This window comes from Sus scrofa, chromosome 4 (assembly GCF_000003025.6).
Source record: "Sus scrofa isolate TJ Tabasco breed Duroc chromosome 4, Sscrofa11.1, whole genome shotgun sequence".
Lineage (NCBI taxonomy): Eukaryota > Metazoa > Chordata > Mammalia > Artiodactyla > Suidae > Sus > Sus scrofa.
In genome coordinates, this window is record NC_010446.5 from 101091124 (window position 1) to 101103921 (window position 12798).

A 12798-nucleotide genomic window follows, 5' to 3' on the forward strand; every position below is an offset into this window, starting at 1 on the left:
GTCCAAGGCTATTCTGAATGGCCCATGACCCCTCTGTCTGTGTGTATATTTCAGAAAGTTTGTACCTCATGGAAACCTTAGTTGTAGGTTATTCAGGATTTTATTTTTTCCCATGGGTCATATTCTTGAACCCTTTTGTGAGATTATTATTTTTAGATATTTCACCCTTGGGTACAGATATAGACAGTGTAAGTCAGTTCTTTCCAAAGAACACTCTGTCTCGCCTTTCCCTCCCTCCCCAAAGCTATGGTTGAAGACATGCTAAATTTTCTGCCATGGTCTGTAGCCTCTCTTGTTTTTTCAGAGAGAAGGTCCCAGTTCCTCTGAAGCTACATTCACTTATTAGGGGCTCTGCCTATAACCATGCAGCCCCTACTTTAACTAGACGTGAAATCTGTACTGGGAAGAAAAAGAGGTGCTGAGACACACAGGTCTCTGATGCCCTGAGCTTCACCCAGTTATGCTGGGGAGACTAATTCTGCATTTGCTGACCCATTGGTATAAGCCCCGCCAATAACAATCCAATTCTCCTGGGCATTATTCTCATAGTAAGGAAGGCCTAGGATAATCTTATGACATGTGTCATCCCTTTTAAGGGTTCACTGGGCCAGTCTGCCAGATCGATATTGACGACTGTTCCAGTACTCCATGTCTGAATGGGGCAAAGTGTATCGATCACCCAAATGGCTATGAATGCCAGTGTGCCACAGGTAAGAATTTTTCACTTTGTATTCCCCTGTTATGTCCATCTGAACAAAATAGGAGACTGCCTTCTTCTCACTCCCCTTCCAGGCCAGTCCACTAACATGGGCTATTCTGTGTTTAGAAAGAGCTTCTTTCAGTCTATTTCTTGTTGCTCTCACTGTTTCCTTCTACAACACCTGCTCCTTCACCACAAGAGTGGCCTGGTCTGGACATTTCCATTTGGTGTCCCTGTCTCTCTGGGGCAGATTTTGGCAGTGGTCCATATCCAGCTGGCTTGACTTACTTCTTTGGAAAAGGGAAGAATTCCAGTTGAAAGCTATTTCTCACTGGGGCTTCTCAGCAGGAAGCCTGTCTCTGTGTTTCTTGAGGCAAGTGATTGAACAAAGGCTCAGAAATCTGAGGGCAGTGGTGTGCAAGTGCAGAGGTTTTCTGCATAAAAGACACCTGATGCTTTGAGAGTCAGGTGCGTATTTGAACAGGAGAGAGATCTCTGGGGAACTTTGGGTCCTCTTTCCTGACTTTTGCTATTAGAATTTAAAAGAATCAGTTTACAGATATTCTACGTTTCTGATCTGTGGCCACGTTTCTGATTTGGGAGTGGATTTGAATAAGCCAAACGTGCCTTATCACACAGACTGAAATAGTGAGAGAAGGATTAGAAATGATTAGAAAAGGTGATGTCCCAATTTCTTTTTTATCTGACTGTTTAAGAAAGAAGTTATCATATAATTCAAGACATTTTTCTTATTTTAGAAAATGGATTCTTAAAGGATTTTAAGTATGATGTACATGATTTTTTTCTGATCACAGAAAACTAAGTCATAAAAATAACCCCAGAGAGTGACTACTTCAGTAGTATTGGAACATCACTACTTATTAGACCTACTTGGAGTGGCCCCTGTCACATGAACTGCTTGACTTTCTTCTCTTGTCACAAACTCTTGACTCTGGTTGGAGAAGTTTTGGCCTTTGTCTTCCTCTGGCCAGATTATGCTTGTGGAGAGTAACTAGAGAGAATTACAGACCTTGAACTCATGTTTAAAGGGAGAAGAGCCCTTCTAGCGTCTTTTAAAAGGATTTAATGTTGAAAAAAGGAACTTTTATTTGTCTCTTTTCTTTTTTTATAATAGGAAAAATCAGATTTATTTATGTAATCTTATGAAGAGCATTCCAAATTTGAAAGGGAAAATGTAATATTACATTTTTATACATATCTGTATCCTTTTTCATATTGTTTTCCACAGGAAAAAGTTTACCACAGGATATTGGATATAGTTCTCTGTGCCTATAGTAGGACCTTGTTGTTTAGCCATCCTATATTAATAATTTGCATCTGCTGATCCCAAACTCCCAGTACTTCCCTCACCTCCCCTTGCCAACCTGTTTTCTATGTCTGTGCATCTGTTTTTGTTTCATAAGTAGGCTGATCTGCATTGTATTTTAGATTCCACATATAAATGATATATTTGTCTTTCACTTTCTGACTTACTCAGTATGATAATCTCTAGGTCCATCCTTGTTACTGCAAATGGCATTATTTCATTTGTGATGGCTGAGTAATATTCTGTTGTGATATAAATATATATATGTGTATGTGTGTGTGTATATAAAATCTTTTTTATCTCTTAATCTTTTGTAATGGCTGAGTAATATTCCATTATGATATGTATGTGTGTGTATATATACATTATATATATGGCAGCTTCTTTATCTCTTAATCTATCAACAATTAGGTTGTTTCCATGTCTTGGCTATTGTAAATAGTGCTGCTATGAAGATAGGAGTGTAAGTATCTTTTCGAATTATAGCTTTGTCTGGGTATGTGTCCAGAAGTAGGATTGCTGGATCATATGGCAACTCTGTTTTTAGCATTTTGAGGAACCTCCATACTGCTCTCCATAGTGGCCACACCAATTTCCATTCCCACCAACAGTGTAAGAGGGTTAGTTCCCTTTTATGTCTCTTTTCTTTTAAATGTCATAACTTGTTCATTAAATTTCATTTAACAATTATGTATTAAAAAATTACTATACATGCATAGACCCCTGGGAAGTTTTTGTGATAGGAATAAAGATAAGTTATGTGTCCTCTCAGGTCAGCATTGGGAAGATAAAGCACATGAAACTATTAATCTAGTACCCATATATACAGTTGGGTTTGGGAGGAAAGAAATAGAGAGGTAAATATATTAAGGAAAAATGTTGAGAGCTCTTCCCCTCTGTGTGGCCCAATATGAAATGAAGATGCAGTTTAAGTATCTCTGCAGTAAAATGATTATTTAGAAAAAGTTATTTGAATTTACAAATCTGATTTTAAAAACTTTATTTCAAGCAGAGCTCTCTAGGCTTGCCTTGCAAATAGTTCCAACTGCTTATTGCCAACTGCACATTGCCTGCAGTATGAATCGTTTAAGGTGTGGGATGTGTAGGATACGTGGATGCCAACTGTATTTATGTTCAGTTGTGGGATGAATGCCTTGGTTTTGAAGCATCTTTGGTACAATTCCTTCCAAGGATTCACTGGTGTGTTATGTGAGGAGAACATTGACAATTGTGACCCCGACCCTTGCCACCACGGCCAGTGTCAAGATGGGATTGATTCCTACACCTGCATCTGCAATCCGGGGTACATGGGCGCCATCTGCAGTGACCAGATAGATGAATGTTACAGCAGCCCTTGCTTGAATGAGGGCCGCTGCATCGACCTGGTAAATGGCTACCAGTGTAACTGCCAGCCAGGCACATCAGGTAAGTCCGCTTTGTGTTTCCTTTAGAGTTGTCACTGTTTCTCAAAAAGATTTACACAGATGTCTCAGACTTTCTTGGCATATGCTAAGACACCTAAAAAATAGTCTTGGTTCTGAGAGGCATAGCCAAAGCCACAATCAGAAACATCTCAGAGGCAAATGGCTTTAGCCAGTGGAGAAATTAGAGACAATAGCTTTAAAAGCTGATGATTTTGTGTACGTGTTTTTCATTAAAAGGAGGCGCACCACTTCAAAACATTGAAATTCTTATTGAACATTGAAAACCCTCTTGCCTTTGTGGCTTGATTTGATTGTCTTTTTCTCTTTAACCTCCACTCATTCAGATTAATGAAGCTGATTCTTCGCTCCTCCTTCCTCCCTTCCTTCCTTCTGTTTTTCTAATAGTTGTTTTCTATGTTTCAGAGTCCAGTCTCTTAAATGTGACACTTTTCTTCTGCTTTTTGTCTCTGGTGGGCTTTGGGCATTGGAAGGGGATTCTAAGGGAGAGGAGAGACTTTGCAACATATCCCAGTCATTGTCAGAATGCAGAGCTGCCATTTCCCGTCCCAAGTTCATGGCTGTTTCCTGACTCCAGTTGAATGACTGCTTGATAGTTGTGAGAGCATGCTGCTCCTTGCTGGGGAAATGTTGAATTGTTTTCTCAGGCAGCAGTATCTCACAAGTTTCACTGGATTCTGTTTTACTTATTCGAGGAATAATTATGGTCACAACTGTGGTTAATGGACAGAGAAGTTCTGTGTCTCAGATCAAAGGAAAATGTATTAGTGGAAGATTAACTAGTGTGTACCTCTGTTAGAAGGGAACCCGACAATACAAGGAGTGATTTATTGAGAACTCATTCTCTATTTAAGGAAAATGGCCTATGTAGGGGGCAAAGGTGGGGGAGGTGGTCGGCTGCCCTCATTTTATTTTGTTATTTCCAAATCCATTTCTTCAGACTTGTCAAAGGCCCTGGTCTTCATCCAGGAACTCGTACATGCCAAGTTTGAAAACAAAGTCCTTTTTGAGTTGCTCAAGCATACGAAAAACATCCCATGCCTTCCCAGTTGAAAACGCCTTCCCCCTCCCCACGTTTAGATAACTCACTAAAAGAGCTGAATAGATCTTTGTGAAACCTTCCAAAAGCAATTTGCTTCCGGGCTGGTCCCCAGACATGAGAAATTGCAGTACGAAAAGAAATCTGAGAGATTTACAAGCAATTGAATGGATGCCTGTAGAATGGTGGGGCTGTTTTAAGCTTTGCTATCGTTCCCATTATAACAAACACACTGGAAACTCGGGTGAGTGGTGGGCTGGCAAGCACTTTGTTTTCTCTGGGATCATATCATGATGCCAGGGTGAATCAGGTGTGTCCCCTGGGGACAGCAGAGAGGGCGAGGTGTAAGTAGTGGTCAGGGAGAAAGGCAAGCAGCAAATATCAGTAGTGGGCAGGCAGCATAAAAAAGAAGGCCCAGGTTTTCTCAGAAAACTGCCAGATCCACTCCTGTGGCTGTTTGGAGAATTAAAGCAAAGAGATGCAGGCAGCATAAAGAGATCCTGGTCTATAATGGGTGGAGACAGACCTGGCATGTACTAGGAGCCTGGGTGAAAGGACTCATTCAATTAATTGCTATGAATAGACCCTCGAGTTCTAGAGTAAGATTCCATGACTCATTCATAATATGGTCTGAGTTGGTAGGTGGGGGTTTGGATGAGTGTGTGGATAGAAGAGATGCTTGACAATTTTCTGGTTATAATTATGGTTTCTTGTTAAGTATTTAAAGTACGATACTCTACCCAGAATCACTCTTGTTGCCTTCTTCCACCTGTGATCTTATGATGGGAAAGTAAATTTTTTGGAGTTTCAAGTCACAGAAACCAACTTGACTAGCTAAAAGAATCATCAGCAGACAAGCAAATAACAGCTACAAAAAAAGCAGAAAGACTTTCCTGAAAGCACACAGAAGCATCTTACAGGTTCCAAGTGAGAATTGAACAGTAAGGCTTTGGAGAGATTAGCAGGAAGCAGGGCCACATGCATAGGTCACCCAGCTCATGTTCCAAAACTCCAATGAGTTTATTTCATTGACTCAGTGTGGACTGGATATCTGTTCCTGCTAGAATAAAACATGGATTTGGAGGCAGAGTCACATGGGACCGCCATGGCTTCCTGGGGCCTGCCTTGGTCCATTGTGAGTAAATGGGGGCTGTCATTCAAGGGCTAGACCCATCCCCTAAGGGTGTCCATTTGTAATCAAGGAATATAGAAACCCTTGCCTCATCTGTAGCTGATGAGGCAGTTAATCACAGATTGACAAGTCTGGTGTGTGTGAAGTGTATAGAATCCATATCCTGACTGTGCTGATGTAATTATGTGAGTCCAGGATAAAAATGGATGTAACACAATTTGATTTGGCAGTGGAGTGAGAAAAATAAAGTTATGTAAAGTAGGAACCAGAGTACTTTGCTCATAATAATGGCTCAATATGTTTTAATATAATTATTAATAAATATTAAGTGTGAGTGAATAAAAATTTTGTCATGGAAGTTTCCTTTCTTAGTTTATATCCTAGTTACCAGGTTTTATTTTAAGACTTTCTGAACTACCAAGGTATTCTGTGATACCCAAATGTGTCACTAAATTCATGTTTAAAAGATAATGAAATATCATAAGTGTTTTTACAGAATAATGGCAACAAGAGTGGTTGGTAGTATATCCCTACTATTTAGTTACCCATATCTACAATTAAACCTTCCTCACCATAGCCAAATTCTACCATTCATTGCAGGGAATAGACCAGGAGAAAGTTACTAGACTCTTTTAAGGTTTAACCTGATCTTTAGCCCATAGTAGTGACTATCAGTGTCAAGCTTATAGTAGTGGATACAAGTTCCAGAATTCTGATTTTCATGTGAAAGCTTAAATTTCTTCTTTGGAACACGGTACTGTCACAGTTGTTTTCCTTGAAATGACAGGTTTATTTCTTTCACTTAATGTTTGCTTAGGTCTAAACTGGTTTGTCTGTCAGTTGTTCTTTGAATTAAAATGGAATTCCAGGAGTTCCCATTGTGGCTCAGTGGTTAACGAACGAACTCGACTAGGAACCATAAGGTTGCAGGTTTGATCCTTGGCCTTACTCAATGAGTTAAGGATCCGGCGTTGCCGTGAGCTATGGTGTAGGTCCCAGACTCTGCTCGAATCCCGCATTGCTGTGGGTCTGGTGTAGGCCTGCAGCTACAGCTCCTATTTGGCCCCTAGCCTGGGAGGAGCCCTAGAAAAAGCAAAAGTAAATAAATAAATAAAGCAAAAAAATAAATAAATAAAGCAAAAAAGACAAAAATAAACAAACAAATAAATAAAATGGGATTCTATGAAAAAAGCAACTGTTTCAGTTCGGTACTCAATAACACAACTGCTTTTCCTGCAGACAACTCTATAATTTGACATGCCACAGAATTACTTTTATGCGTATTTCCCATTTCATTACACAGAACAGTAGAGGTATACTCAAGGTCAAGGTATAATCAAATTATGAAGTTAATCATTTTGACCGCTTCATCAAAGCTATTCTTAAGTGAAACTGTCTTTTTGTTTCGTTGTTTTAACTGTATGGAGGTGAAGACTAAAAAGACTGATAGTACAATTTGGTGCCACTGCCTTGATTCCTGCTAACATACCAGCAGGGTCCTAGACCCTCATTGCTTTTGCACCATCAGCGCAAATGCCAACACAGTTAAAACAGACAAATAATGGCTAAGTATGATTTATATAATCATTTTAACATCGCAATCCCCCTGATGGGGTCTGAAGGACTACACTTAGAGAACTGCTAGTTTCTTGTGTTCAGGGTTGGCTGGATACTCTTTAGATTTCTTTAACACCTAGCATCACAAGCAGAGATCATTGATATTTCTCTGCTAATACTGCATGGTTTCTCTTTACTTTCATCTTTGCAGGTGTTAATTGTGAAATCAATTTTGATGACTGTGCAAGTAACCCTTGTGTCCATGGAGTCTGTGTGGATGGCGTTAATCGTTACAGCTGTGTCTGCTCACCAGGATTCACAGGTAATGCTCCTTTTGGTTGGGACCCCTCCTTCGCCCCATCACTTTGGGAAAGGGCATCTAAAGGAAATTACTTTTCAAATATTTCCTCTTTTTTTGTCTCTTGGAAGATTAGAAGTTTCTGTGCTTCGCTCCCTAGTTTTCTACTTATAGACCTTCCCTAAACTGTAACGTGAAACTTTTCATTAGTTAGGGTTTTTAGACCATGTGTTTATAGCTACCTGAAAAGAATTTCTTTTCAAATCATGAGTTTCTGTTACTGTGCTTGAGTTATATAGGCTTTCAAAGCCACCTTTATTTTTCTGCATCTAGTAGTGAATACCTTCTGTGAAGACATAGCCAAGGTAAAGTTCTATGAAAACAGTAAATGCTTTTTTCCTAGTATTTCCTCTTATGGGAGATTGTTGGGTAAGGCCAAAACTTGGAAGGAACAACCTATTTTGGCTCGCACAAGTTGAGTTTTTTTTTTTCTCTCCACGAGGAAAGAAGGTAAGTGACTATTTAAAATTGGTTATAGTTCTTCTTAAGTTATAAACAGCTAGAACATTTACACAAGCATACTCCTGTGCACACACACAAACTCACATGCATCTTCTCTCTTATCTCTTTTGTTGCTAGTAAGATTACTTTTACCCTCCTGATCAAGTACTGGAGGCTATTGAGGAAATCTGAAGCTTTTTACTGACAGACCTGCTTGTTAATGGTGCCCTCAGAGGGTGTATGATGTGCCTATCCCATTCTTTTTCAGTGCCCCTGTATAAGCAGGCAATGATGTTACCGTTTAATAAATACCATGTGGTCATTTGCAACCACTGTAAGAAACTTCCCACAGGGCTTTTTAAACTATGATGTTCAAAAGGCCATTGGGGCCAAATAAAGAGAACGTGTGCCTCTTGCTTGCTGGGAACTCACCTTCCTCTTTATTTCAAACCCTTTGAACTGTGTGGTGTGATAGTGGACACCAGGGAGGAAAGCCTGTGGCCCTCGTGGGCCTCAGTAATTTCTATTCAATGAAAGATCACTCAGAAGACAGATATGATGAAAACTCATGTATCTACCACCCACCGCTGCTGGTAGTAGGCAGATGTTCTTCTGGGTCCTGAAACTTTTTACTTCAAGATTAAGTGACAGCCAGCTGAATATAAAAAAAATCCTGCTAGATAGGATGATATATTCATTTTTATTAAATAGGAAATTTCTATAAAAATAGAATAGTCACCATTGATTAAGACCTTATTTCGAGCGAGGCATTAAATTAAGTGCTTAATCTCATTTAATTGTCACTGCTATTATTATTCCTGTGGTATTGATGAGAAACCCAGAGCTCAGAGAGGTTAAGTAACAGTACCAGGGCACTACAGCCAGCATTCCACCCAGGTGGTCCTACCCTAGATTCCACACTCATTCCCACTTCACTGGACAGCTTAAGTGGGTGCCTGCTGTGGTTTATTTTTAGATATTATAAGCCTTATACTGGACTTAAATTTTTTGGAAATGTCAGTGAGTCACATGCGCTCTCTTTATAACATTTAGCAAATCAGGAAGGTCAAAGAAGGAGAACATAGGCTAAAAATATTCTAAAATAAACTTAAGGTGTAGCATGAAACTACATAAGCAAGAAGTGGAATGTTTTGGTTACTGGGTGGTACCCTGTTCTTGGAAATGTTTTCTATGTCTGTTTTTTCTATTTGCGTTTTTTTTTTTTTTTTTTTTTAAAATCGGTTGCTGAAAATATCAGAGACAGTTGTGGTATATACTCATGACCTGTAAATATGAAGTGTTTTAGTCTTACCTTTGTTTTATTTTAATGCTACCACTTTTTTACTTTTTTACTTTTTTTTTTTCTTTTTAGGCTGCACCCGTGGCATATGGAAATTCCAGGCTAGAGGTCAAATCAGAGCTACAGCTGCTGGCCTACACCACAGCCACAGCAACACCAGATCCGAGCTGTGTCTGTGACCTACGCCACATTCACATCAACATCGGATCTTTTAACCCACTGATCAAGACCAGGGATCAAATCCTCATCCTCACAGATACTAGTTGTATTCATTTCTGCCCTGAGCCACTATGGGAAGTCCCGTAATACTACTACATTTTTTTTTTTTTTTGTCTTTTTGTCTTTTTGAGGGCCACGCCCTTGGCATATGGAAATTCCCAGGCTGGGGGTCTAATTGGAGCTGTAGCCGCCAGCCTACGACACAGCCACAGCAATACCAGATCCAAGCCGCATCTGCGACCTATACCACAGCTCATGGCAACGCCAGAGCCTTAACCCACTGAGCGAGGCCAGGAATCGAACCCACAACCTCATCGTTCCTAGTTGGATTCATTTCTGCTGCACCACGACGGGAACTCCAATACTAGTACTTTTTTAAGCTACAATTTTTAACAACAGCTTTCACAGATTTAAGGGAGTTTTTTTTTTTTTTTTTTTAATATACTTACTGATTGGGAAAAGTGGCACTTCTATAGAATACTTTCATTCAGTTTTATAAACTCCTTTTTCCGTTTCATCTTCATGTCCATTATTTTGCTGATTTCTTAGAACAGTCCATAAAAGTAAATAGATTGGATGTGAAACCAAAAACACAAGTAACAAAAACTAAAATAAACATTTGAGACTATGTTAGGCTAATGAGCTTCTGGACAGCAAAGGAAACAGTCAATAAGTTGAAAAAGCAGCCTACATAATGGGAGAAAATATTTGGAAACTGTGTATCTGATAAGGAGTTAATATCTAAAATATATGACCAACTCATACAACTCAATGGTAAAGATGCAAATAACCCATTTAAAAATTGAACAAAGCTTTTAGAATGGATAAAAAATAAGGTCCTACTGTATAGCACAGGGAACTATATCCAAACTCCTGGAATAGACTATTATGGGAAATAATATAAAAAAAGAATGTGTATGTACATATATATGGCTGAGTCATTTTGCTGTACAGCAGAAATTAGCACAACATTGTAAATCAATTGTACTTTAATAAAAAATAAATAAAAATTGAGCAAAGTGCAGGAAAAAACTCTGTAACTATGTATAGTGACAGATGTTAACTAGACTTATTATGGTCATTATTTTTCAATATATTCAAATACCAATGTGAATATATTGAATTATTGAATTATGTTGTATACCTGAAACTAATATAATGTTATACGTCAATTGTACCTCAGTTAAAAATGAGAACACATTCGGCAGGAGTAGCTAACCCAATTTTAGAAAATATTATTGGAAAATTCCCAATAATTTCTAGGTAGAGGATACTGGAAATCCTCATTCTGATTCTCAGAGCTACATGATTTAACCACAGACTGATTGTATTTTTAAGCTGTAATTCATTGTATTTCAAAATTCAGTATTATCTGAAACAGGTAAAGTTTTGAAAGCTTTGCAATCTACCAAACCGTAGTGATTTTTGAATGGCATTTGAAAAGCTAAGCATGAATCGTTCGCAATATAACGAATCGTCATTTACAATGTCGTTATACAACTATATAAAATCACCAAAATACAATAAAAATAGATATGAGTTTTATAATCTCATCTCTCTCTACCTCTCTTACAACATTTTCTAGTCAGGAGTAAAGTGTATAAATATTTATAACTTATAAATGTTGAACATGCAGTTGCTTTTAGTTCTCTCAGTCTTAAGCCAATAATGGCCTATCTTGAAGAGGCACACTGCTAACACAAGAAGACATGAGGGGCATTGCATAAAAATGAGTTCATGCCTTTAAAAAGATTTAAATTATGACCAGGAACCCAGACTGCATGTATCAGAAAATGACTAAAGACTAGGGAAGAAAGTTATGAAAAAAATGTATAAATGATGAAGGAAAACAAATAACTGTTTAGAATCAGGAAAAAAATGGGTAAAGGACCTTCTTTTACAAATGAAACATACAAATGGCTAGTAGGTACATTAAAAGATGCTCAACATCACTAATCATCAGGGAAATGAAAATCAAAACTATAATGAGATATCACCTCACCCCTGATAGAATGGCTATTATCAAAAAAAAAAAAGTAAGAGATAACAAGTGTTGGTGAGGATGTGGAGAAAAGGGAACTCTTGTACACTGTTGATGGGGGTGAAAAATGATACAGTTACCATGGGAGAGAGTATGGCAGTTCTCAAAAAATTAAAAATTAAATTCCCATATGATCCAAGAATCCGCATCTTAAATACATATCTGAAGGAATTGAAATCAGTATTTCAAAGAGGTATCTGCACACCATGTTCATTGCAGCATTATTCACAATAACCAAGATACCAAAACAACGTTAAGTGCCCCTCAGTGGATTAATGGATAAAGAAAGTATGTTGTACTTACACAGTGGAGTATTATTTAGCTGCGAGAAAGAAGGAAATCCTGACATTTGTGACAACATGAATGGAACTTGAGGACATTATGTTAAGTGAGATGAGTCAGACAGAGAAAGATAAATACTGTGTGATATTACCTGCAGAATACAAAATAGCCGAACTCAAAAAAACAGAGTATAGAACGGTGCTTACCAGGGTCTGGGCTGGGGGAGGGGTGGCGAATTGGGGAGATACTTTTTAAGGGTACAAATTTGCAGCTATTATATAAATAAGTTTTGGGGATGTAATGCATAGAATAGCAGTTATGATCAGCAATACTGTATTATACACTTCAAAATTGCTAAGAGGGTGGATCTTAATTGATCTCACCACCACAGAAAGAAATGATAATTATGTGAAAGGATAGAGGTGTTAGCTAACTCTAATGGTAGTCATAGTGCAATATATAACGTATATCAAACTAGCCCATTGTATACCTTAATCTTGCACAGTGTCATATGTCAATTATGTCTCAGTTTAAAAATTAAAAAAATAAAATAGGGAAGTTTTATTGTCTTCATTTACCAATAAGACAGCTGAGAGAGTTTGGTGTGTCCATGGTCTTAGCTAGTGAGTTCAGTTGCTAGGACTATGAGTTCCCAGAAGGCAGGGACCGCCCTAATTATCTTTTTGGTTAGTGTCTAAAATAGTGTCTAGCACAGAAATTCCCCATGTGGCTCAGCAGTAACGAACCCGACTGGTATCCAGGACGTGGATTTGATCCCTGACCCTGCTCAGTGGGTTAAGGATGCAGTGTTGAGTGAGCTGTGGTATAGGTCAAAGCTGAAGTTGGGATCTGGCATTGCCATGTCTGTGGAATAGGCCTGGCAGCTGTAGCTCCAATTCAGTCAGTAGCCTGGAAACTTCCATGTGCTGAGGGTGAGGCTCTAAAAAGACAAAAAATAAA

The 12798-nt window shown here is 38.5% G+C and overlaps 1 protein-coding gene across 3 annotated transcripts in view; it reads left to right on the top strand.

The window, feature by feature from the left end:
* Positions 1-12798, top strand: part of NOTCH2 (notch 2) — a 200827-nt gene that overhangs the window by 139602 nt on the left and 48427 nt on the right. For all 3 annotated transcript variants that reach the window (XM_021090691.1, XM_021090690.1, XM_021090689.1), the window contains exons 10-12: positions 597-710; positions 3219-3452; positions 7409-7519. In XM_021090691.1, the coding sequence (XP_020946350.1) occupies positions 597-710; positions 3219-3452; positions 7409-7519 (459 nt within the window). The remainder of the gene's footprint in view (positions 1-596; positions 711-3218; positions 3453-7408; positions 7520-12798) is intronic.